Source organism: Pelodiscus sinensis, chromosome 27 (genome assembly GCF_049634645.1).
Source record: "Pelodiscus sinensis isolate JC-2024 chromosome 27, ASM4963464v1, whole genome shotgun sequence".
NCBI classification, from domain to species: domain Eukaryota; kingdom Metazoa; phylum Chordata; order Testudines; family Trionychidae; genus Pelodiscus; species Pelodiscus sinensis.
Window position 1 is genome coordinate 11,467,083 of NC_134737.1, and position 23,195 is coordinate 11,490,277.

The window sequence follows — 23,195 nt, forward strand, 5'->3', positions numbered from 1 at the left end:
TTTTCCAAGAAGCTGCATGCCCCTGACTCTCGCTGAAGTTAATGCAGGTAGAGGGCTCCACACCCCTTTCCAAATCAGGCCAGTGCAGAGTTCGTGACAGCAAAGCCCTGGGGGGGGGTGTCTCACACTAGTCTGTATGATACTTCATTGCTGTGCCTCAGTTTCCCTGTGGTAAACAGGGATAATACCCCCCCATCCAAGGTTGTGTTATAGTTTGAGAGCCTGTCTCAGTTGTATTTATGCTGCAGAGCAACCAAGATGAATCGAAGATGAAGTCTTCAAATTTGGGTGTTTAAAATTGTGCACCTAAAGCCTTCTCTGTACAGAAGTGAGCTGATTTCCAGAGGGGCTAATCACCACCGAGCCCCATGACTGCCATCAAGTGCGGAGTGTTGGAAATCAGGCCACTTGTTTGTGTGCCCTGGTAGGGATCTGGGGACCTCACTTCAGACTCCTGCTTCTCCTGCCACCATGTTGTTATGCTTCTCTTTGGCTCCCACACTGAATGCAATTCTCGCTCTGACGTCAGACCAGAGCGGGTTACAGCTCCCGTGGGAGATGGAAGTCTCTCTGGATGATAACAGCATTCCCAGATCCAGGCTGCGGGGGGAAGGAGGCCACCTACCTCCAGCAGCCACCTGGGCTTGCCAAGTTTGTCCAGTTGAAATCCCAGGATGTGCCAGTCTATCATTCCCTATGTGAGCGAGCCCTGCAACCGCCGAGGAAAGGGGAGCTCCTCCAGTGCCCCCCAGCACATTACCAGCTTTACCCCCCAGAGAGATGTCTCCACCCTTTTGCTATAGCACTCATTGGCTCATGGTCAGATACTTCCAAACCTACAAGTGCATAAGGCAGAGCGCCAGCCACAAGGAGCCTGTATTCAAGGCATTAGCACTGGCAAGCGTAGGCAGGACAGGAAAAGCAACTGGAGAAAGGGCAGCAGCATAGTCTCAAGGTTAATGAACAGGAGAAGTGGGTTAGCTAACCACAGCTCCAGCTCTGCCAGTGTGATACCTCACTGCTGTGCCTCAGTTTCCCTGTGGTAAACAGGGATAATACCCCCCTGTCCACGGTCATGTCATGGTTTGAGAGCCTGTCTCAATTCTACCTATTCTTCAGAGCAACCAAGTTTATCCACCTGGAAGGACTATTGTGTTATAGATGCTAGAGATTACAGTGTAGACAGGACTGTGCCACTTGGTTATTCTGACCTTAATGTGCATGTCAAGAAGGCAAACACAGCACTAGCAGGTGAGAATGGAAATGCCATGTGTCTTCTTGAGCAGGTATGTGAGCTTATTACACACACACACACACACACACACACACACACACACACACACACACACACACACACACACACACACAGAGTGGATGGGACAATAACTGATATTTCAAGCTATGCCTGATCCCAAATTTAGTGTCAAATTTAAGATGGGAAAGTGGAAAATACTGACAGAGGAGGAAGTCTTAAGATTAAAAGCAGGGAATTACTGTTATACATGAAAACAGCAGCAGCTCAGAACCCCATCCTAGGTGGCTTGGCAGAATTCAATTTTTGTTTTCTCATGATTTTGACAGATACGATGGATGTTTATTTTTAAGCATTTACTTATCGATTTACATTTTCACAGTTGCATGAAATTCTGGCCATGAGACAGTAATTATTTAATCACAGGAGGCACTGCGATTCAAGGTTAAAATCCATTAAAGCACAAATTATCAACCTCTCATGATAAAATATACCAAATACTTATCCTCAAATCAATCCCTAGTAAGTTTCCAAGCAGCATCTTCCTTACTTAGCCAAGCTTTGTGATGATGATAGCTGGAAATACTGTTTTGGCAGTGTGCGGCTGGACAGCAACATCGACCTTTACCAACATTTATCCATAAAAATCTAATCTTTCCAAGTTTATGTGTAACTATTTCAGACCCCACATCATTAGCCTGGGGAACTCACTGCTGCAGGGTATGAGAGGGGCAAATGATTTAAGAGAATGCAAAAAAAAAAAAAAAGAGGGAGCCTGATTCTCTGTCTTCTCCATAGCCCTGCCACTTATGTAACTTGTTACCGGTCAGATGCCTTTCGGTCCCTTCTCACTAGCGTGAATGAAGAGCATCAGAATAGCAACAGCATCTGCAGGCACCATGGCCAAGATGACCAGACTTTCCATTCTCATGCTTCAAGGCAAAAGCTGCTCTCCAGCTGGAGTCAGGGTTCTCTTTGGGAATTCATGGTATATTGGGCCACTGGTCTGGTACCTTGTGTTTATTCCCTCCCGCCCACTGTCCTTTGAAATACCTGCAATATGCTGCTGCTAGAGACACAAGAGCAGCCTGGCTGAACCATTGGGCTGCTCTGAACATTGGCCTCTACTGGAAACTGAGCCAGCAACAGTCTGATGCACACAATTCACCCTGCCTCTCTCCAGCTGTATGTTGCAGGGGCTGGTTGCTTCCACTAGCGGTGGCCAAGTTTGCATGGTTCTTGCAAACTGTTACTTCCCTTATCACGTGCACATCTCTGCAACCTCCCCCCAGCTTCTGCAGGGTCACAGGAATGAAAGAGAAAGTTGACCAGACTATCTGGGAAGATCTCAGCTAGTTCTACCAAGTTCGAACTGCTGGGCCAGGGCTGCTGATGCCCTCCGGGTGCTGCATGAGGTGCTGCTGGCAATTCGACAAGTTGCACAATTCATCCCATCAGCATCTGACAGCAAGTAATTCACAATGAATGATTTAATCAAGAACTTTGGCAGGCTGCGCTGCCCCATTGTCCATGAAATTCTCAAATTCATTAGCTAACCTTCCTGATTTGCAAACGGCTGCAGGGAATCAGACTTGGCCTATGGCTCGCGGCTGCTTTGCTAGCGGTGATCATTTGCACGGCCCTGGCGAGTGATCGTAATGACATGGGGTATTGTTCCCATTCCTTGGTTGGACAATTTATGTAACTAGCCAAACATCACATAAATGGCAAATGTTACCAGTGCCTTTGGCAAATATTCAAGCTTCGTAGCTCTCTTTTGTGAGCAATTTACAATTATTCACTGTGTATTACTATAATCCGGCTGAGATTGTGCTGTACAAATACATGCTAAGAGAGAATCTCTGCCCCCAAAGCAACCTAAATGACCAAGGGGGAAGAAAGAAAGTATTGCCCCTATTAGACATGGAGACATCAAGTGACTTGCCCAAGGTCACCCAGGAAGCCTGTGGCGGTATCAAGAATCAAACCCAGATCTCCTGACTTTAGTGCCTTAAACATGCATCCAGATGTGTCTTCTCCTTGTACACATGTGAGTGAAACATGTGCCCTGAAGTGACAGAGGAACGGACACGAAAAAAATGTCAAAGGCAGATAAATGACAGTGGAATTCAAAGAGAAATGTGCTGAGAATATTTTCCCCCAATTCATGCTGCTTTAGCACATCTCCTGGGTCTCACAGTGCATCATTAGGAAGCACCACGCCACATTTTCACGTGAGACATAAATCCAAATTCCTGCTCTTCTGGAACCACTAACCATGCAGTCGCACTGTTTGCAAGAGCCGAAGCAAGCTGACCAAACACCTCTTCTGCCTTCTTGAAGTCACTGGCTCTGCCACACCCCACTTCCTGTCCTGTCCTGTTCTGTTGCTATGCCCTGACGAACAGCCACTGCCTTCCACACTAGTGGCTGTGTGTAAGTAGTGAATAAAGCTATCTGTTGGGAGGAAATGTTGTCTAGTGGGGGAGGGTGACGGGACTGGCTTGTTTTCCAGGCTCAGCCACTCATTCCATTACCTGGGGCAGGGCACTGAAAACAAATCCACCTCTCCGTGCCTCAGTTTCCCCCATAACACAGAGCTAATGGGCATCTCCTCTCTCCCTGGGAGGAAGGAGCAAGCTTAGATAATGAACAGAGAGCAACGTGCACAGGGTTGTTCCTGTAGCAGCCTGGAGTAGCCTGGTCAGCCCTCTGCACTGCATGGAGAGATACACTAACATGCCAGCAGTTATCTTCCATGCCTCACATGGAGCTGGGGAGTCCATGCCTGGAGCCTCCCCACAGCACCCAGCCCCCACCTCGGCTTAGCCAGGAGAGGAAGGCAAGCCCCTCTGCACCAGTTCCCTTCCCCCGCTGGCTGCTGCGTAATCCTCTTTGCGTACATGGAGGGAGGCACCAGATGGCACCACTAACTGGGTCAAACGAGAAATGGATCCATAAAACAAAAGGCGAGTGGGCGGCGGCGGCTGTTGCAGCCGGTGGGAGGCGGGGGGAGGAGGAGAACTGGCAAGTCTCTAAGCATCCTAAGCCACCAGGCATGCTGGGAGCTGTACAGGCTGCTTTCGAGGGACAAAATGATGGGGACTAATTTAGCTATATCCACTCAAGAGAGGGATCTTGGAGTCCTTGTGGACAGTTCTCTGAAAACACCTACGCAGTGTGCAGCGACAGTCAAAAAAGCAAACAATGTTAGGAATCATTAAAAAAGGGATAGAGAATAAGACAGAGAACATCTTATTGCCTCTGTATAAAACCATGCTATGCCCACATCTCGAATACTGCGTACAGATGTGGTAGTCTCATCTCAAAAAAGACATATTGGCATTAGAAAAGGTTCAGAAAAGGGTAACAAAAATGATTAGGGGTTTAGAACGGGTCCCATATGAAGAGAGATTAAAAAGACGGGGACTTTTCATCTTAGAAAATGAACAGAGACTAAGGGGAGATATGAGAGAGGTCTATAAAATCATGACGGGTGTGGAGAAAGTGAATAAGAAAAAGTTATTTACTTGTTCCCATAACATAAGAACTAGGGGGTCACCAAATGAAATGAATAGGTAGCAGGTTTAAAATGAACAAAAGGGAGTTTTTCTTCACACAGCGCACAGTCAACCTGTGGAACTCCTTGCCAGAGGAAGTTGTGAAGACGAGGACTTTAAAAGAGTTAAAAAAAGAACTAGATAAATTCATGGAGGTTAGGTTCATCAATACTTTAGTAGCCAGAATGGCTAAGCCAAGGTGGGGGCTGGGTGCAGCAGGGAGGCTCCAGGAACGGTGTCCCTGACCTCTGTTTGTCAGGGGCTTGAAATGGATAACAGGAGAGAGATATTTGATGATTACCTAGTCTATTCACTCCTTCTGGGGCATCTGGCACTGGACATTGCAGGATGACAGGATAGTGGGCTTTGATCTGACCTAGTATGGCCGTTCTTGCATTCTTATGAGAACAGGAGGCAGAGAGAACCCAGCCCTCCTAAGAGCACCACCACGTGTCAAATAGGCAGGCACTAGCGAGACCAGACAAGTGCCCCAGCCATGCAGTGAGGAATAACTGAGCTGGATTGGTGGAGAATTGCTAGCACCCTGTGATGAGGTGTTCCAGGCCAGCAAGCTCATGGTTGCAGGTGGCAGGGGGTATGGTTGGATGCGGGGGCGGGAGCAATTAATGAGCAATGACAGTCCAGGAATTTAACTACTAAAATGCATCTCAACAGAAGACCATTCTATTGACTCGCGGTTGTGGAGCGTGTTCCCAGTGGAGGCCATGGTCAAAGGATCCTACCCATGGGCCGCATGTTGAGCCTGCGTAAACCCAAACCGCACCACGGGCCACAGGCCGTGGGCCACGTGTTGAGTAGCCCTGGGTTAAGGTATACCTGAAAATATTACTATATACCAGAGGTCAGCATCCTTTTCAAACCCAAGAGCCGAACTACATCAAAATTCAGAACCTGTGGTCAACAAAGAGCCGTCTAAAATGCCCATTTGCAAGACTGAAAATATACAACTTAATAACATTGATAATTGACATGATGATTAATAACAGCATCAATGCAACATTGTACTCCCAGACTTTATTTAATGGGACTTCTGCTGCTGCCGGGGGGGCAGTTTGTGGATGTGAGGGGGAAGGAATCAGGGTTGGGGTGTTTGAGAAGCTCAGGGCAGGGATGTATGGGAGGTGCAGGAGGCAGGGCAGGGCGCTGGGGGTGGGAAATACGGAATGTGGAGGGGGACCCCGGGGCCGGATTACCTTACCTCACTGGGGATGGGCTGCTGTACCCGGGCAGCTGTGACCGGACGAGGCGCTGGGCTGGGATCGCCACAGCCTCATATCCTTCCCCTCCTACCTGTGCCACAGCAGGAGAGGGGCTGTCCCCACCAGCCCTTTCTGTGACCATATGGGGCTGGGCTGCAGGGCCCGCCCTAGGGATGTTAAATAGTGGTTAATTGAATAGTCGATTAATCTCATGAATTTTCATTGGTTAGTCGACTATTCTGAAGTCCCCGGGGACGAGGCCGGCAGCCGGCTTTTAGCTCAAGCTCTTAGCTGCTCATGCACTAAGCTCCAGAGGCCCTGGGTTTGGTTCCAGCTGTCGATAGCCTGAGGCCTTAGGGACCAGCTCTGCCCCACCTGGGCCCCTCCCATGCTGCACAGCAGCCTGAACTCCTGGCTCCAAGTTGACGGGGTCGCCTTTTATTGGAAACCGTCCCCAGCTTGGCGATTGCACAGTTAAAAGCAGACACGCTGGCAGCAAATTAACCGCAGAGCCGGCCCCTCTCCCCCAGCTGCCAGCTCACCCCCAACTTGGGTTTCTGGCTGGAAACCTGTGGGGTGAGCCTGGGGATCATGCCAGGTTCAGCCCGTTTCTCTGCCTGTGTCACACAGGGAGCCCTGGCTGGGGGTTTCTATGCAGCCCCACCGAGGACACTAGACACAACCTCCCCTCCCCTTCTTCTGTCCTGGGGAGAAACTGGCTGGAACTCAGTCCCTGCATGAAAGCGGAGGGGAGAGCTGTTGTGGCAGAGCTGGAAACGGAGCCCAATTCTTGGGGCTCCAGCCCCTGCCCTACCCCACACTACCTAGCGCACAGGCTTGGTGGATAATGTTTCCTCGGAATTTCCATGGTTATTTATACCACGTTTGCACCTAGAAGTTCCGGTCACAGATCAGAATCCCATTGCACTAGGTGCTGTACAAACAGACCCAAGCGACCATCCCCTGCCCCACAGCTGCTGTGGCACTGACATAAGACAAAGAATAAACCACCTGCCTCTCTCCCCGACAGCATGGTGGCCACAGGGCAGCCCCTCCTTCAAGTCTTTCGGCTGCTCCACAGGAGCCAAACCCAGAATCTTTTGAGCTCCAAGATAATCAATACAGAAGACCCCCAGGCAGAGCCGGCTGCTCCGGAAATGCAGGGATTGCAAACCTGTAGCAGGTAGTTCCAAAAGGCATCGCATCCTCCCTCTGCAGGTGGAGCTGAGACGCAGCAGCTTCCAAGAAATGTGCTGGGCTCCTGTATTTGCTCTCCCCTTCCCTCGCAGGCGGAATGGTAAGATGGGCATGTTAGCCTGCTTCCCTAGAAAGGCCGGAGAGAGGCTCTCACCCTCCTGCGGAGGCAGCAAGTTTGCAAGGGGCTGGCTATTAAAAGCCATGTGGGCTATGCTGGAATACACACACACACACACACACACACACACACAGGATGTTAAAATACAGTTAACTAAGTAACGGTGTAACCATTAAAAATTCTTAGTGGCTACACACTGCTGCCCCTGATACATACGGAGAGGCTACGTCTACACGACGAGTTTTCTCAGCAAAAAATATGCTAACGAGGGACTCATTTGCGTGAGTTGCAATCTCATTTGCATATTTTCTGCTGCTCCATTTTTTTCGCTGGGGTTTTTGCGCAAAAACAAGCGGTGTGAATGTTTTCTTTTGTGCCAAAAACCCTTTTTCCGCAAGATCCTTATGCCCCAAAAAAGGAGGTTTACCGATCTTGTGGGAAAGGGAGGTTTTGTGCAAAAAGAAAACATCTACACTGCTTGTTTTTGTGCAAAAACCCCAGCACAAAACAGATCAGCAGAAAATATGCCAATGAGATAAATCATGCAAATGAGTCCCTCATTAGCATATGTTTTGCTGAGAAAACTCATCGTGTAGACGTAGCCAGAGAGTATACTTGAGGGTTTACAGTAGGCAGCAGCGCGAGGTGGCAGCTGGCTCCCCAGGAACCGGTGCGCACTGGGAATTGGCTTTTAAGCTAGCTCCCGGCATGTACCGGCTCCCAAGCCTGCTCCCTTGTTCCCACACCCTGCTCCCCAGGAGTGGGGCCGGGAGCTGGTGTGTAACCATTATGGTAACCAACAAGCTCATGTTTATCAGTTAACTGGTTACACTATTACATCCCTAACGCACACACCTCCCCCCCCCAGGCTGTGAATCCATGTTAAAGTTTAAGGGGAAACAGGAGAATGTCTGTTGTTTTATGGACACTTGTTCCTAGCCCTAGTTGGGGGACGCAGCAGGGGCTGAGTTAGGGAGAGACGCACTAGAACTACACAGATGCCAAAATGCATGGTGAGTGAAGGAATTACACCCTCACGTCTGGGCCTAGAGGCTAACCTGGAAGTCCAACCCCAGGCAGCGTGCGCATGGGCACATGCCGGGAGCACGTAAGCCTTCGTGCTGGCAGAATTTCATCTGCCTTCGTACCAGGGGAGTAATGCATTGCCCACCCTGCCAGTCCCACGTAAACAGGAATCCGGCCTCCGTTGTGTTCCTAAACAGGGCTGCAAAACTGCCAGGGCTTGTGCAGCCCAGCAGGGGCTGATGGGGTCTGTGGAACGGGGTGACCCCATCCTCCCCCCTCCCAGGGATGTTGCACCATGTGCAGGGAGAAGCAATCGCTGGGGAATATAGAGCATCGCAGAGCTGAGCTTCGGTGTGTTTTAGCCCCCGGCTGCTTCCACCATAGAGATGCCTGGAGATCTAGTCCTCCCTGTGGAAACCCAGGTCAGGATTTCCCCGCAGTGATTCTGGGGGCCTGGCTGGGGATGCTGATTTCTAGGCAGTGGCGAGCATCCACCCTCTGACTATCAAGCCCCTTTATGGACTCAGTTTGGGCGTTGAAAAATCATCTGCCACTTCTGGAAAAGAAATCTCAGCCCTCGCCGTGCACCAGGCCATATTCAACCATCCAACCCTACCAAAACAGCCCGCCTCTCCCCCTGACAGCCAGGAGGGAAGCCCTGGCCAAGCAGAAGCCGGCGCCAGACTAGCAATGGGAGAAGAACCAACAATAGGACGGTTCATTTTTATTAGCAGCCGTGGTTGGGGACTGCAGGCCCCGAGAGTGGGAAAACACCGTCTGCCCCCCGAGCCCCAGGGATCCCTGCCTTTCGCTCCGCCTCTCGCACTTGCATCCGCCCCGCTGCCGTGTGCTGCAGCACCCCAGCTGAACGGCACCAGGGGCCTTCGGAGTCCACCAACGATGGTGCCCGAGCAGGGGGAGCTGCTGGGAGAGCCCCACGTGTTGCACGGGGAGGTGAGGCGAGCAAGGGGGGGGGCGTGTCTCAGAGCACGTAGGGGTACCTCAGCAGATAGTCCTTGAGCCTCAGAGGCAAAGGCAGGGCCGCCACCTGCGGGGCGCGCCGGTTGATAGCGAGCCGGCACAGGTGCTGCAGGGCCGGCACGGACACATACAGGGGCTTGATCAGTTTCAGGTGGATGGCCGGATCCTCGGACGCGACATCCTCCCCCGCCGGCTCCAGCCGCTCAGCTCGCTTCCGCGAGGCCTGGGAATAGAACTGGACCAAGTCCATAGCGTCCCGGAAGCTCTGGAGCTTGGGCTTGGCCAGGAGGGACGCGTCGAGGCCGAAGCGGCCGGCGCAGTAGCAGATCCGGATGTGGGTGGGCCCGGCAGAGGTTTGGACGGACAGGGTGAGCAGGTTGTCCGGGCTGGAACTGTCACGCATCAAGAAGGAGCCTTCCAAAGCTGGGCAGAGCACGCGCCTGGCCTCTGCTGCCGAGAGGGCACCCCAGTACCAACCTGCCCAAGGAAGAAAGCACCATCACAGGCCGGTCAGCCCGAGCGCGTCGCCCGACAAGGCTGAAACAGGGAGGGGAAGGGGCCTGCTGGCTGCCCCATGTAAGAGACTCCCAAGAGAGCTCTGGGCCACAGGAATAGAAGGGGCAGAGGAATAAGGCCAGTGGGCGGGCAGCTGGTGGGCTGTGACCAATCTTTTCCTGCTGACCAGTATAAGTCACCCCACTGGTTCCCCATGTTCCCCCCAGCTGTTTGCGTTCTCCACCAATTGTCTTTGAGCTCTTCAGGGCAGGGACTGCCTGGCCTGAATGCAACAGGGACCGGGCCTCTAGGGCCAGAGCTACCCCAGTTCAAATAGTCCTCGGGTGCAGATTACTCAAGGGGTCTGTCAATTCACACTGGCAGGGACCAATCGGGATTAAGGACAATAGTGAGATGCCAGATTGACCGTGGGCCTGTTTGAGGGTGAGGCCATGCTGCCCCGCCCACGTTTTGACCCGTTGAAAAGCGACTAAGGGTGTGAGGAGAATTCAGGTCTCTGTGACCCAGCCAGTCAGTGGCCTGTCTGCTGAGGCTACTGACAAGCCAGGCGGGCACAGTTCTCGGAGCACGACTAAGTTACAGAACTCCTGAACTGCTATGGCTGGGAACTGGGTACATCTCCCGTCCCTGAGCGCTGTTTGGCTGGAAAGCAAATGGACAGAAATAAGGGAAGCTGCTGCCGGGGACGTCTAAGACTTGGACTAGACAGAGGCCTGGAGAACAGTCTCTAGGGAACAGCCTTGGGCGGGGGAAGGACGAGGCTAGATGACCTAGCAGCTTTGTGCTGGTCCAGTATCTATGGCTACAGCTAGACTACATGGCTCCGTCGACGGAGCCATGTAAAATAGTTTATTCGGCATAGTCAAAGAAGTGGGGATTTAAATCCCCGCTTCATTAAAATGAAAATGGCCGCCACGCTGTGCCGACGATCAGCTGATCCGGCACAGCGCGGCAGTCTAGACGCGGTGCAGTCGACAAGGGAAGCCTTTGTCGACCACTCCGGTAAACCTCGTTTCACGTTGTCAACTGTGCCACGTCTAGACTGCCGCGCTGTGCCGGATCAGCTGATCGTCGGCACAGCGTGGCGGCCATTTTTATTTTAATGAAGCGGGGATTTAAATCCCCACTTCTTTGACTATGCCGAATAAACTATTTTACATGGCTCTGTCGACAGAGCCAAGTAGTCTAGACGTAGCCTGTGAGAACAGGTTTCAGCATCTAGGACCAACATCCATTGCCCCTTACCAGCTTGCTCCAGGTGGCTTATGGTGCAGCTGATCTGGGCTGAGTTCATGTCCCCATCCCTGGCATCTTCCCAGCCATCCCTTTCAGACCCATAAGGGTAAACGGACAGAGGAGGCTTCTCCCTGCAGATCACAGCACTGGGGGACTTCATGGTCCAGTGTTCCCTTGGCCAGAGGGTCTCTCAGAATGTGATCAAGGGGAGGTCGGTGCTGCCACCATCACTAGGGGCATCTCATTTGGCTCGTCAACACCTAGAAGGCAACACAGAAGGGCAGAGAAAGGAGAAAACCACGCAAGGACGTCCAACTGCTGCAAAGCCATTCGCCCAGGAGCATGGCCAGAGACCATCATTGCCAGCTGCTGCCGGGATTCCTTATGAGACTGCTGCGCTGGAGGCACCAAATCCAACAGCAGCAAAGAGCAAGAGGCAGGAGCAGACACGCTGACGGCTGCAGCTTTGTAAGAGAACAGGGCAAAGCTGCTCCAAAGGAGCCAACTTCCAACCAAGGGTTTTTTGGGTCAACATTACAATTTTCTACCCAAACTAAACTGTGGATTTTTTTCTTCCAGGGCTCTGACCAGCTCTAGATTAGGGAGCAGAGGGGGAGAGAATTTTGACTTTGGGAGAGGAAAAAAGAAAGGGATGGGCATGTGGTCTAGTGGTTAGAGCAGTGGGCTGGGAGCCAGGGCTCTGGAGTTTTCTCCCCAGCTCTGGGATGGGAAAGTGTCTCGGGGAAGGAAAGCTCAGTGGTTTGAGCATGACCTGCTGAAACTCAGGATTATGAGTTCAATCCTCTAGGGTCCCATTTAGGGATCTGGGGTAAATCTGTCAGGGATGGTACTTGGTCCTGCCATGAGGGCAGGGGACCAGACTCAATGACCTCTCAAGGTCCCCTCCAGCTCTACAAGATAGGTATATCTCCATATATTTCAAGACCATGATTTTTTTTCTGTCCCATTCTATACCTTTGAGTTATACAGAGAAGAATCCATAACATGGAGCCATCTCTTCAGGGGAACATTATGGCACGGACGGAGCCCTGGAAAACAGATCACAGCCATGGAAACTGGCAGGTCTTTGTCTCCTGGCAGTACAGATGAGAGCAGCTTAAGAATTAGATGGACAGGATGAAAGTCCCCCATGCGCTTTGCCCTGTTTGAATGGAAGGTGATGACGAGACGTACCAAAACCTGCCACCCTCCCTGAGCTGTTAGGTAACAAACCACATTTCCCTAGGGGCCAGCAGATGCAGCAACCTCTGCCGTTAGTATTTTGGTGCTGAAAGTTGCAGTGAGTTAAGCACCTGCCTTGGGAGGTTCACAGGGCTGTTTTGTTAACAGCATTTAGAGATCCCTTGAGCGTGGGAGGAGGGAAGCTCCGATGAGGGGCTTGAATGAGAGAAGCCCCCTGGGGTGGTATCCCATCTAGTCGTCAGGGGAGCAAGGTGCCCTGATATCTCCCCACCTTTCCACAGACAGAGTGAGTTGCCCAAGGTCACGCGGCAAGTCTCTGTGGAAGGCGGGTTTAGAATCCAAGAGCCCTGCTCTAACCTCTAGGCCATACTATCTGAAGTGCCAACCAAAGCCACATGGGCAAACAGCAGAGGCTGACAGATGGCCCCACGCTGGCGAACAGCAGGCCGAGGAGAGAGGGGCTCGGTTTGAAGGCACAGCAAACGCCACAGTCTGCACCTGCGAAACGCTCAGCCAGCCCCGCCAGCAGTCGAAGGGGCAAGTCTTGGTGTTTCAAACCGGACGACCTTTCGGGGCCTGAATTCAAGCCCTACAAGTACCCCTGCAATGGCCCTCTCCTGGCGGAGGGGACTGAGTGCAATCCAGCACCCAGTGCTTGGTAAGAGCGTGATCAAGCACGTCCCACCAGCTCCTGGTCTCTCTAGGGGAGACTTTTTCAGAAGGCCCAAAGGGCAGCTCAGAGAATGTGAGACGGAGGGGGGCAGCACTCATTGGCCAGGGCATGGGAGAAAGCTCCCACCGGTGGCAGAATCTCAGTCCTTGCCTTCAGGGAAGAGTTTATTTCTCGGAACAAAAACAATCCCATACACGTTATTAGGCAGATCATCAGCTCCTGCTGCCTGGCCGCTTTCCAGATGAGCTGCAGGCTCTCACCTGACTCCTCCCAGCCCCTGGCCCATCACCAAAGAGGCAGATAATTACTCACCTCCCTTCCCAGGTATTCCCCCGCCCCTCACAACAGAGCCCAACTCCCATGGGAAACCAGTAGGAATTTAGTGCTTAACTCCCAGCTGTGCACGCCTGCAAAAGTCGTCCCCTGCTCAGAGAGAACTGGGAAGCACCGACAAGGAGGAAAGATGCAGAACAAGGGCACAGGGGACCCGGGCATGGGTGCAGGGGAAGGGCTTGTATACAAGAGGAGGTGAACAAGACAGATGATGCTGGTGGATTTAGGCAGCCCGGCCCCAGAGCAACCTGCAACAGTTCTCTCCACGTCTCAAGCTGCTGCAGGGACTCTACCGTGCACAGGTCACACAGGGCAGCCGGTTTCAGTGCTGGAGCATACGACACACACACAGTCTGGCTAGTTCAATCCGCTTGCCCCCGCTCCTTGGCATCAGCCTCCATCCAACTGCTGCATTCCACTCTTACCTAGGATAACCCTCCAACAAGGCAGGCTTCCGGGACGCTCCTGGCCACGCTGATTAAAGCCTTCGCTTCCCCTCTGTCTGCCAGTGAACTAATTCCCGTCTAACCCGGGGATGGGTCGGGCTCAAGCGTGAGGCGAGGCAAGCGCATTTCAGGGGCAGACGGCTGCAAGGAGGGAGCGCTGCTCTGGCATCCTAATGAGGTGGATTTATACCCACCCACATGGAGAGGGATTTGCTGTCTGGGGAACGAACTGAGATGACCGGGTCGGAGATCTGGCCCTGGGAAGGCAGGCAGGAGGGCGGGGGGCAGACCGGAGACTCATGCTGAGATCCAGGGTCAGTTCTGGCTCTCTTCTCCACAGTGGGGTTTGGACTGAAACTTTCAAACCTGGAGTGTCAGAAATGAGCTTCCTAAATTCACGCGCAGGCACCTCGCTCCTTGTGGCCTGGTGAGCAGAAGTGCCTGAGCACCTCCGAATTCCACTGACGGCAATCGGGGCTGCGGGGACTCCGCACCTCGGCAGCCCAGTGCACTTCCTCTCTCCTAGGCGGCTTTGCCTATTTGGACATGAAGCCCTCTGGAGCAGAGACTGTCTCTTGTTTGTACAGCACCTAGCGCCGCAGGGCCCGTGGGTACGACTGGAATCCAAACATTGGTCGTTTCTATTTAGGAGCCTCATGAGGTGTTGAACAGCTTTGCTTTAGGACCAAAATCTTCACCTCTCTTCTTATCCAGGTTATTTCCAACATCTGAACGCAGAGGTCTCTTCAGAGGGCAAACATCTACAAATATCGCATGAGTAAACATTTAGCCCAGCTCTAACACTCCCCTACCGCACACACCCCGTCTTCAACGACCTGTCCCCACGTCCATTCTTGTGTCTACACAACGTCGCCAAGGAGAAACTGAGGCACAGAACAGGTCACGGTCACACGGAGTTGGTCAGAAAGCTGGAGGGAAGAGAAGAGTCAAGAACTCCGTGGCTGTGAGGTTTCTGTCCCTCCTCCCCAGCCCCAGCATAGGCAGAACATTAGCGATAATAAGGTTAGAAGGCTTTTATGTCACAGCATGCTCCCTCTCGGATGGGCTTTTTGAGCATGGCTCTTTCAGGCTCTGGGTAAAGAATGGAATGGTGGTGCCCACCATGGACAAGTAGGTGCTGACCAAGAGGGTTTTCCCCCCGGGCTTCGCTAAAATACCACTCCCACACTGCTGCACGAACGCTCTGATCCTGCTGGTAAAAGCATCGTCCTTTAGCTTGCCATTGACTTCACTCCTAATCGTCTGGACACCGGGCTGGAAAAATAACCCCGGCACTGGATCCAGAGGCTTGGGCACTTCTCTCCAAATGCCACCCAAATTTGGAACAGCCCAGATCTAAACTCTGTGCCTTGAGCTCATCTCTGGGTTTTAGCCCCCGTGGCTGAGATCTGACCTTCAGACTGACATGGTCCTGAAGTGATTATTTCTTAACTGCACCATTCCCGTTCTGATCCCCACCCGGGTCTTCGGTCTCTCTTATGCAGGAGCCATTTTTGGCTTGAACTACTCTTTAAAACACCAGTGTTTCAGCCCCTGACTATAGTTTAAAGAGCAGTTTAAAAATAAAACGAGACACTGCTAAATAGAACAGGAGAGTGTACATAACAGCTGTCTAACTAGCCCATTGCATGTCTTAGACTCCATACTGTTAACAGTCAGCGAGATTCCCCAATAGCTCATGGACCTCATGCCTCTGAGCACAAAGACCTGCGGTCCATCCCTGCTGGTCCCACGATTTTGTATCACCGTGGGCATAGTGACAGCTGTGTGAAGTCCTTGGAGGCCCAGAGTTACACTGTTTTCAAAGACAACAAGCAGGATGCAAGGCAACACATACTGTATTGTTCTGCAGCCTTTACTAGCTAGAGTGGAAAACAACATCTGCTTGGAGAACGGCAGCTCATCCCACATGCCAGGGCTTGAAGGAATGGAATGTAAACACTGAAAATTCACCTTCTCTGGAGTCTCTCCAAAGGCTGCAAAAACCACCAAGTCATCCAGGGAAAAAGAAAGACAAAAAGAGTAGGAAGGCAGAAGAATGTGTTGGAAAGTCAGATTCTTCCCTCTCTAGCTGGCAGAAGCAATCTCTTCTGGACAATGGTATCATGGAACAATAACAGAGCCCATTGCTTCGTGACACTGACATGCCTGCCTCCTAAAGGGAGCACCGGCTGTCCCTGAAAACCTGCCAGGAAAATACATTGCAACATACTCGACAATCATCGTCAAACATTAACAGAGCGCTACCAGCCCCATCCCCAGCCAAATCCGGCCCCTTTCCCTGCGTTTGCAAATGGCAACGATATTCCACGCCCTGCAGAGGGAAGAGTGCTCCAGCGACCATGCCTTCTGGGCTGATTTCTTTCTTCGCAATCACATCCACTGGTTTTCATCACCCCCGCATCAGAGAAGTCGCTGTGTTTGGTCCACACTGGGATTAGCCCTCAGGAGGTCACACACAACTTAGCACAAGCCAAAGGGCATCATGCTTGACAGAGTCCACGGGCCATGGTGAACCGGGACCACACGTCCTCTTTCATGCTGAGCAGTTACCCCCATATGTCCTGACACTCTTAGTGGGGCCCAGCTCGTAAGTGGGTGAAAGCAGGATTGACGTCCGCAGAGCTTCACAGGCTGGCACCGAGTCTGAATGGGTCCTTGTGACTCAGTTTCCTGCCTCACTAGTCATGTGGGCACAGAATGGGCAGTGGCCCACAAGCAGAGACATGAGAGGGCTTTGGAAGGAGATTCCTCTTGGTTTTGATGTAACTCTTGGGGCAGGCTTGGTACATTTCCCCCAATATTTGTCTCCCTCCTTGGTTAGAGTCCGTTTTAAGGAGCTCCTGGTCATTTCTGCCTATGAACCCTCATCCCTAGCTTATGGTTTAAAGCTCTCCACCTCTGCAGCCTCCTCAACTCTAAGCCCCCTCTATTTCCAGGTTCCCTGTTACCAGTTCTCCATTGCTCCCCAAACCTAAGCCTTTCTGCCAGGCAGTTTTACAACCATTGGTAAGACCTGTGATTATTTCCAGTAGGAGTATTGGAGTATTGTGTCCAGTTCTGGGCACCGCATTTCAAGAAAGATGTGGAGAAATTGGAGAAGGTTCAGAGAAGAGCAACAAGAATGATGAAAGGTCTAGAGAACATGACCTATGAAGGAAGACTGAAAGAATTGGGCTTATTTAGTTTGGAAAATAGAAGATTGAAAGGGGACATGAGAGCAGTTTTCAGGTATCTAAAAGGGTGTCACAAGGAGGGAGAAAACTTGTTCTTCCTGGCTTCTGAGGATAGAACAAGAAGCAATGAGCTTAAACTGCAGCAAGGGAGGTTTAGATTGGCCATTAGGAAAAAGTTCATAACTGTCAGGGTGGTTAAAAACTTGGGGTATGTCTAGACTACATGGCTCCATCGACAAAGCCATGTAAACTAGTTTACCTGGCACAGGAAAAGAAGCAGGGATTTAAATAATCCCCGCTTCATTGAAATAAACATGGCCGCCACGCTGTGCTGACGATCAGCTGATCCGGCACAGCGCGGCAATCTAGACACGGATCTGTCGGCTGGGGAAGCCTTTGCCGACCGATCCCCTTATGCCTCGTGAAACTTATCCCTTTGTCTATGCCAGGTAAACTAATTGACATAGCTCCATTGACGGAGCCATGTAGTCTAGACATACTCTTGAATAAATTGCTCAGGGAAGTTGTGGAATCTCCATCTCTGGAGATATTTCAGAGTAGGTTAGATAAATGTCTATCAGGGATGGTCTAGACAGTGCTGGGTCCTGCTATGGGGGCAGGGGACTGGACTCAACCTCTCGAGGTCCCTTCCAGTCCTAGTATTCTATGATTCTATAAAGGGGATAAGCCGATTGCTTGAGGGAGGTCAGGAACGCTTCTGACACTTACACTGCATGGAGCAACTGGCTATGCCCATCTTTTGCCTTCATGTGAAGCATCAAACACGGGATTGACAGTCCGGACCCGGCATGGCAGGCCAGCGGCCAAGGAGCATGGGGAAAGGGGAGAGCACGATGCCTGTCAATCAACCAGATTGGAGATATCTGCAGTTAGATGTGTCACATTTCCCTATTGGCGAGCATCAGAGAGATCCGGCACAGGAAGGAACAGAGATGGGGAAGGTTACTGACCACAGCCCAGGCACCACTGCACCCGGGCGGGTTTCTTTTGTCTCGCTGGAGAAAACAACTTGCAAGGGAGAGGTATAGGAGAAAAGACTCTTGTATGTGATGGACCCTCCACTGGACTCAGGACCTTTGCCTCATCTTCTATGATCTTGCTGGTGGAAGAGAACATACAGGCCAACAGAACCAGCCAACATGCCCGGACTCAGCAGTAGGCAAAGGAACCAACACCTCCCTCCCCCATGCCACCTCTCAGCTTTCCCACAGGTGCTTTGTGCTCAGGTCAAAGGAAGGCCCATGCACCCCCCACTGCACGCGGCCCGAAACAGCCTGTTCTTGAGGACCGACTCACTCCCTTAGTTTGCAGAGCACCCGTGGGTAGGGCATTGGAGCCAGTGACGCACACGCTAATCCCACCGCTTCCAGGCTGGGGGTGCGGCAGCCCCCCTCGCTCCTGCCCCTCTGCCCAGCATCCAGGGGGAAATGGAATAACAGCTGCACTTTCCGAGGCAGCTGCAGTCCGCTAGGCTCACAGCAGCCTTGGAAAGACTCTCTGCTGCTGACAGCCACTCCTCTGATGGGCTAATCCAGCTCCATGCTCTCCAGTCCAGCCCCCCACGTCTCCCCACACACAGTGCTGCTGATAGGTATTTGTTAAGGGAAGGGGGCAGCTAAGCGGCTGGCTGTGGGGGAAGGGGGGTTGGTAATAAATGATCAATAATTCAGTGCCCCTTCTCTGGGCAAGGCAGGACTGTGGATTAAAGGGGGGGCGGCTCTGGCCGCAGCACAAAAGAAGCGTTGCAAAAGGGGGGGTCTTCCCGGAGGGCCCAACTGCTACTCTTTGCTGATCACAGATACAACCTCCCCCCCCTCCGCCCCCGCCTAGTCTCTGCAAAAAATCATCCCAAGGGAGACAAGACCCATTGGGGGAGGGGGGCTCCCCCTGCTGCTCCCCCCCCCCGCAGTGTCCTTTGTGCAAACCCTGACCCGTCCGCCCCCCCCGCCCCCCCACGCCGGGCTCAGCGCACCTGGGCAGGGCTCGGAGCAGCGGTACCTGTCTCAAGGTCGCCGGCAGGTCAGCGCGCCCAGGTGGGCCGATCCCATGCGGGGCCGCTGGGGGAGACAGGGGGGATCTGCCGGCGCCGCTCCGGACACGGCCTGGCAGCGAAGGGGGCTCCTCCCTGGGGAGCGGGGGCGGAGTTTCGTGCAGCCGCAGCCCGCCCGGGTGGGGATGGGAGCCGGGGGGGGGGGGGGGGGGGTCGTGCGGCAGAATGGCCCGCGGCAGCCAGATCGCTGCAGCTCCGCTGGGGGCGCCGCGCGCCAAAGGGGGTGGGGGTCAAACCCCACCTAGGTACGGGGGGGTACATGGCTAGGGACAAGGGGGGGTCAAACCCCACCCAGGTACAGGGGGGTACATGGCTAGGGACAAGGGGGGGTCAAACCCCACCCAGGTACGGGGGGTACATGGCTAGGGACAAGGGGGGGTCAAACCCCACCCAGGTACGGGGGGTACATGGCTGGGGACAAGGGGGGGTGTCAAACCCCACCCAGGTACGAGGGGTACATGGCTAGGGACAAGGTGGGTCAAACCCCACCCAGGTACGGGGGGTACATGGCTAGGGACAAGGGGGGTCAAACCCCACCCAGGTACAGGGGGGTACATGGCTAGGGACAAGGGGGGGTCAAACCCCACCCAGGTACGGGGGGGTACATGGCTAGGGACAAGGGGGGGGTCAAACCCCACCCAGGTACGGGGGGGTACATGGCTAGGGACAAGGGGAGGATCAAACCCCACCCAGGTACAGGGGGGTACATGGCTGGGGACAAGGGGGGGTGTCAAACCCCACCCAGGTACAGGGGGTACATGGCTGGGGACAAGGGGGGGTGTCAAACCCCACCCAGGTACAGGGGGTACATGGCTAGGGACAAGGGGGGGGTGTCAAATCCCACCCAGGTAGGGGGTTTCATGGCTGGGGACAAGGGGGGGCACGAGATCACAAATGAGTAAGGCTGCCTGATAAGCACTTGGAGGGAGGGATGGGCAGAGAGAGCGTGACCTGGACCTACCCTAGGGTTCCCTGGTGTTGATTAGAGCCAAGAGCCCGCCAGCACCTCCCACTGCACCTAGCTGGGTACCCTGCAGCAAGGCCTATTTTAAGGGTGTCTGAAAGCCGCCCTTAGCTCATTCTCTAAAGCAGAGTCTGGGCTCTCACCTCCTGCCTCTCTCCCCATCTCATCCTTCCATCCAAGTGAATGAAGAGTTCACACGGCCGCAGTCCTGCCAAGGGGAGCCGGCCGGTGAGAGGAGCTGGGCTTGGAGCTGAAAACAAGTGCTGCACAGATGGCAAGTCCTTTGCCTTGCTTCTTCCCCCGCAGCCCTGGCCCAGACACACTTTGGTGAGAAGAACATGAGAATGGCCACACTGGGTCAGACCAAAGGTCCATCCAGCCCAGTGTCCCGTCTGCCGACAGTGGCCAGTGCCAGGTGCCCCAGAGGGAGTGAATCCAACAGGCAATGATCAAGCGATCTCTCTCCTGCCAGCCATCTCCACCCTCTGACAAACAGAGCTAGGGCCACCATTCCTTACCCATCCTGGCTAATCGATGCTTTGGCCCTCCCCAGCCCCTGGCATGGGAGGCTCTCACAGCTGGTTACACACATTCATTTACCTAAGGGGGCTAAGGAACAGGTATTTTCCTACTCGTGTCGTCGATACAATTTGTATCGACGACACAATTAGTCGATAAGGGGAGGCTCACCCCGGGACCACTGCGCCTTGCACTTTAAATGGAGTAAGAGCCCAGCAGTCCCAGCCCGGTTCGCAGCTCACACCGGAGCTGTAGCTACGCAGCCTAATTTCCTTGTTTTGCCATTTGGGCCTCACTGAGGAGGAGAACTCCCCCGGAGTTCTGGCCTGAGAAGAGAGGAGACCTGTCAGGTTCCACTGTCCCATTGCAGATGATGGGGCAGAGAGGAGCGCCTGCCCCCCCCCCTCCAGAAATAAAGCAATGGACCAGGTTTCAGGCTGGGTGTTGTCTGACCTAGGATCTGTATTTCACCACCAGTACAAGCAATGCTGTAGAAAGGGGTTGGCTGTTTTTACTGCCTTACTGCCACACCCTACAGAAACTGCTCCTATCCCCCTGCCAGTCTCTGGAAGTCAGGCACTTCACTCCATTACAGCTTGGAAAATCCCAGGCTAAATCCAGCCCAGCCTGGCTCGGGCATTAGCTGAACACTGCGGAGATGGAATATAGATACACAAAATGACCTTTCGTGGTGCAGGCCACTGCTTCTGCTTGAGACAGGCTGGGGAGAAGAGAGGAGGAGGAGGTAGGTAGCTCCTCTCCTCCCCCCTTCACACATCTCCCTGTCGCAGTTAAAAATAAACCATGAATTTCTAGGAAATTTCCTTGGAGAGAAACATGCAGAGTGGGCGCCCTCTGGAGGTGAAGAGGCGTCTTACACTCACCTAAAAGAAATTAGGTCATGCTGGCTTGTTATACCCCATGAAAGAAACCTTTGAGCTTTCCCAGGAAGCTGTTACTATAAAGCAGCAGTGTTCAAGGCAGATTGAAAGCTGGGTTGAAACAAGTTTCAGGTTGGGTGTTGTCTGACCTAGGATCTGTATTTCACCACCAGTACAAGCAATGCTGTAGAAAGGGCTTGGCTGTTTTTACTGCCTTACTGCCACACCTTACAGAAACTTCTGCCTTAGGGTCTATTGCTATTATTTTCAACAAAGTAATAGAACTAACTGCCCTTTGCCTGGCACGAGAATAAAAGTCCCCTCACAAGCCCCACATGCATCAAGGTGGCTTCGTCTGGGGTGGAGGGCAGCCCCATTCAAGCACATGATGAGGGCAGAAACCACTTCCTTTTAAAGTGCTCACAGAAGCCTTATGGTCTGCACAGTTAAGGGCGCCTTTCCCCAGGTGTTAACTCAATGCAACTCAGTTTATCCATCACAGAAGGATGAAGGGCTGAGGAAGCCCTGCTGGGGTTGAAAGTTGGGGGACCAGGAGGACTGAGCTTTGCCAGCCCTGAGCCGTCGTACCGCTGGGATCAATAGATCGGGTAGTTTTGCATGGGAAGATATGTTCTTTCACTGTCCCTGCATTTGGGAGTGAAAACTGAGCTCTGACCTTTGGAACAGTCTACTCCTGTAGCCCTTTGTAGCCAATTGCAACAGGCCAAACCCCATGGATAGCTAATATAACTGAGCGCTCAGGTGCTTAACCCCTCACGAGAGTTGGGGCCCATTCAAGAGTCACTTACTTTCACCAGCACCCACATTCAGCAGCTTACTCACTCCAGCAAGCTGCAGCAGCTGCCCTAGGGGTTAGGGCACTGATCTGGGGAACCTTGGGGTAGTGGATTTAAGCCTTGCCCACCCAGGGACCATCAGCTCCCAGTAAACAACCAGGGCTTGCAGTATGTCCTGAAACATGCCAGACCCTGACATTGGTGACCCCACAGGGTTGACCTCCTTCGGATATCACAGGGCTCTAGACTCACCCCAGTTTGATTTTCTATAGCTAAGGCTCAGCAGCCCAAGAGAGGTGGTGGGAGATTACACCCTCCCTCCAGTTGATTCTGTGGGTGCACACACACCCTAACTGGGGCGAGCAGCACACAAGGATCCAAGGGAGTCACAGGTTTCTCCTCTCCTCCAGCAGCAGCCCAACTCAATGCTTCCAGATGAGTCTGTAACAATCGCTCTGAAGCAATGGTTCAGCACCAGGCCCTCCTTTCCCCCTCGGGAGCCCAGACTGGCTGTGGTTGCAGGAGCAGCTCTCAACTTCCAGAAGGATTTCTGCAGGAGCAGAGATCCATTCCCCTCCTGGGTCTGCCAACATCTCAGCTACACTTCTCCCTCTTTCAGAACCCTTCTCCCCACAGGGCAAAGGTGGTTGGGTGGGGCCGGGCTCCCTGAGCCCAGAGCAGCTCTTTGGACCTTGCCTGGCTGGCAAGGGGATTGGACACCCATCACAGTGTGCAAGTTCCATAGTAAGAGGGGGTTAGCTTCACCCAAGGAAGCCTCGTCTCTGGCCATCCACTCCCAGGCAACTGCAGAAAGGTAAGAGAATTCAAAAAAGAATAGAGGATGTATACAGAGGGCAGGACTCAATGGCTAGTAGCTAAGGTGGTCAGTGGTGCAACTCCATAATCTGGGTACCCCTAAACCACCGACTGATAGAAGCTGGGATGAGGCAACAGGGATAGATCCCTTGAAATTGTCACTTTCTGTTCATTCCCTCTGATGTATCA

The 23,195-nt window shown here is 53.0% G+C and overlaps 2 protein-coding genes across 7 annotated transcripts in view; both read right to left on the minus strand.

Moving 5' to 3' along the window:
- SMIM29 (small integral membrane protein 29) overlaps window positions 1-19,088 on the minus strand; it is a 35,253-nt gene extending 16,165 nt beyond the window's left edge. Inside the window, exon 1 of the mRNA XM_075909875.1 lies at window positions 18,952-19,088. The gene's annotated coding sequence lies outside the window, so the exon portion shown is untranslated. The remainder of the gene's footprint in view (window positions 1-18,951) is intronic.
- Window positions 9,078-19,115, minus strand: LOC102447309 (suppressor of cytokine signaling 2-like). 6 transcript variants are annotated; one of them, XM_075909870.1, is made up of 5 exons: window positions 18,978-19,086; window positions 17,930-18,078; window positions 17,688-17,816; window positions 11,116-11,366; window positions 9,078-9,831 (listed from the first exon to the last, which is right to left on the minus strand). In XM_075909870.1, exons 4-5 carry the CDS (start codon window positions 11,264-11,266, stop codon window positions 9,356-9,358), a joined length of 627 nt encoding a protein of 208 aa, XP_075765985.1. In that variant the 5' UTR covers window positions 11,267-11,366; window positions 17,688-17,816; window positions 17,930-18,078; window positions 18,978-19,086; the 3' UTR covers window positions 9,078-9,355. The 6 variants fall into 6 exon arrangements, with proteins under 6 accessions (XP_075765985.1, XP_075765984.1, XP_075765983.1 ...); XM_075909869.1 differs by lacking the exons at window positions 17,688-17,816; window positions 17,930-18,078 and adding an exon at window positions 13,741-14,522 and having other exon boundaries at window positions 18,978-19,115; XM_075909868.1 differs by lacking the exons at window positions 17,688-17,816; window positions 17,930-18,078 and adding an exon at window positions 12,082-12,200 and having other exon boundaries at window positions 18,978-19,104.
- Window positions 19,116-23,195: the final 4,080 nt, after the last annotated feature.

Excerpts from the sequence above, each read along its gene's own strand:
- LOC102447309 (XM_075909869.1), bottom strand. The coding sequence starts at position 11,266 with ATGAAGTCCCCCAGTGCTGTGATCTGCAGGGAGAAGCCTCCTCTGTCC. Across the intron at positions 9,832-11,115 it reads AAGCCACCTGGAGCAAGCTG|GTTGGTACTGGGGTGCCCTC; the intron begins GTAAGGGGCAAT and ends TTCCTTGGGCAG.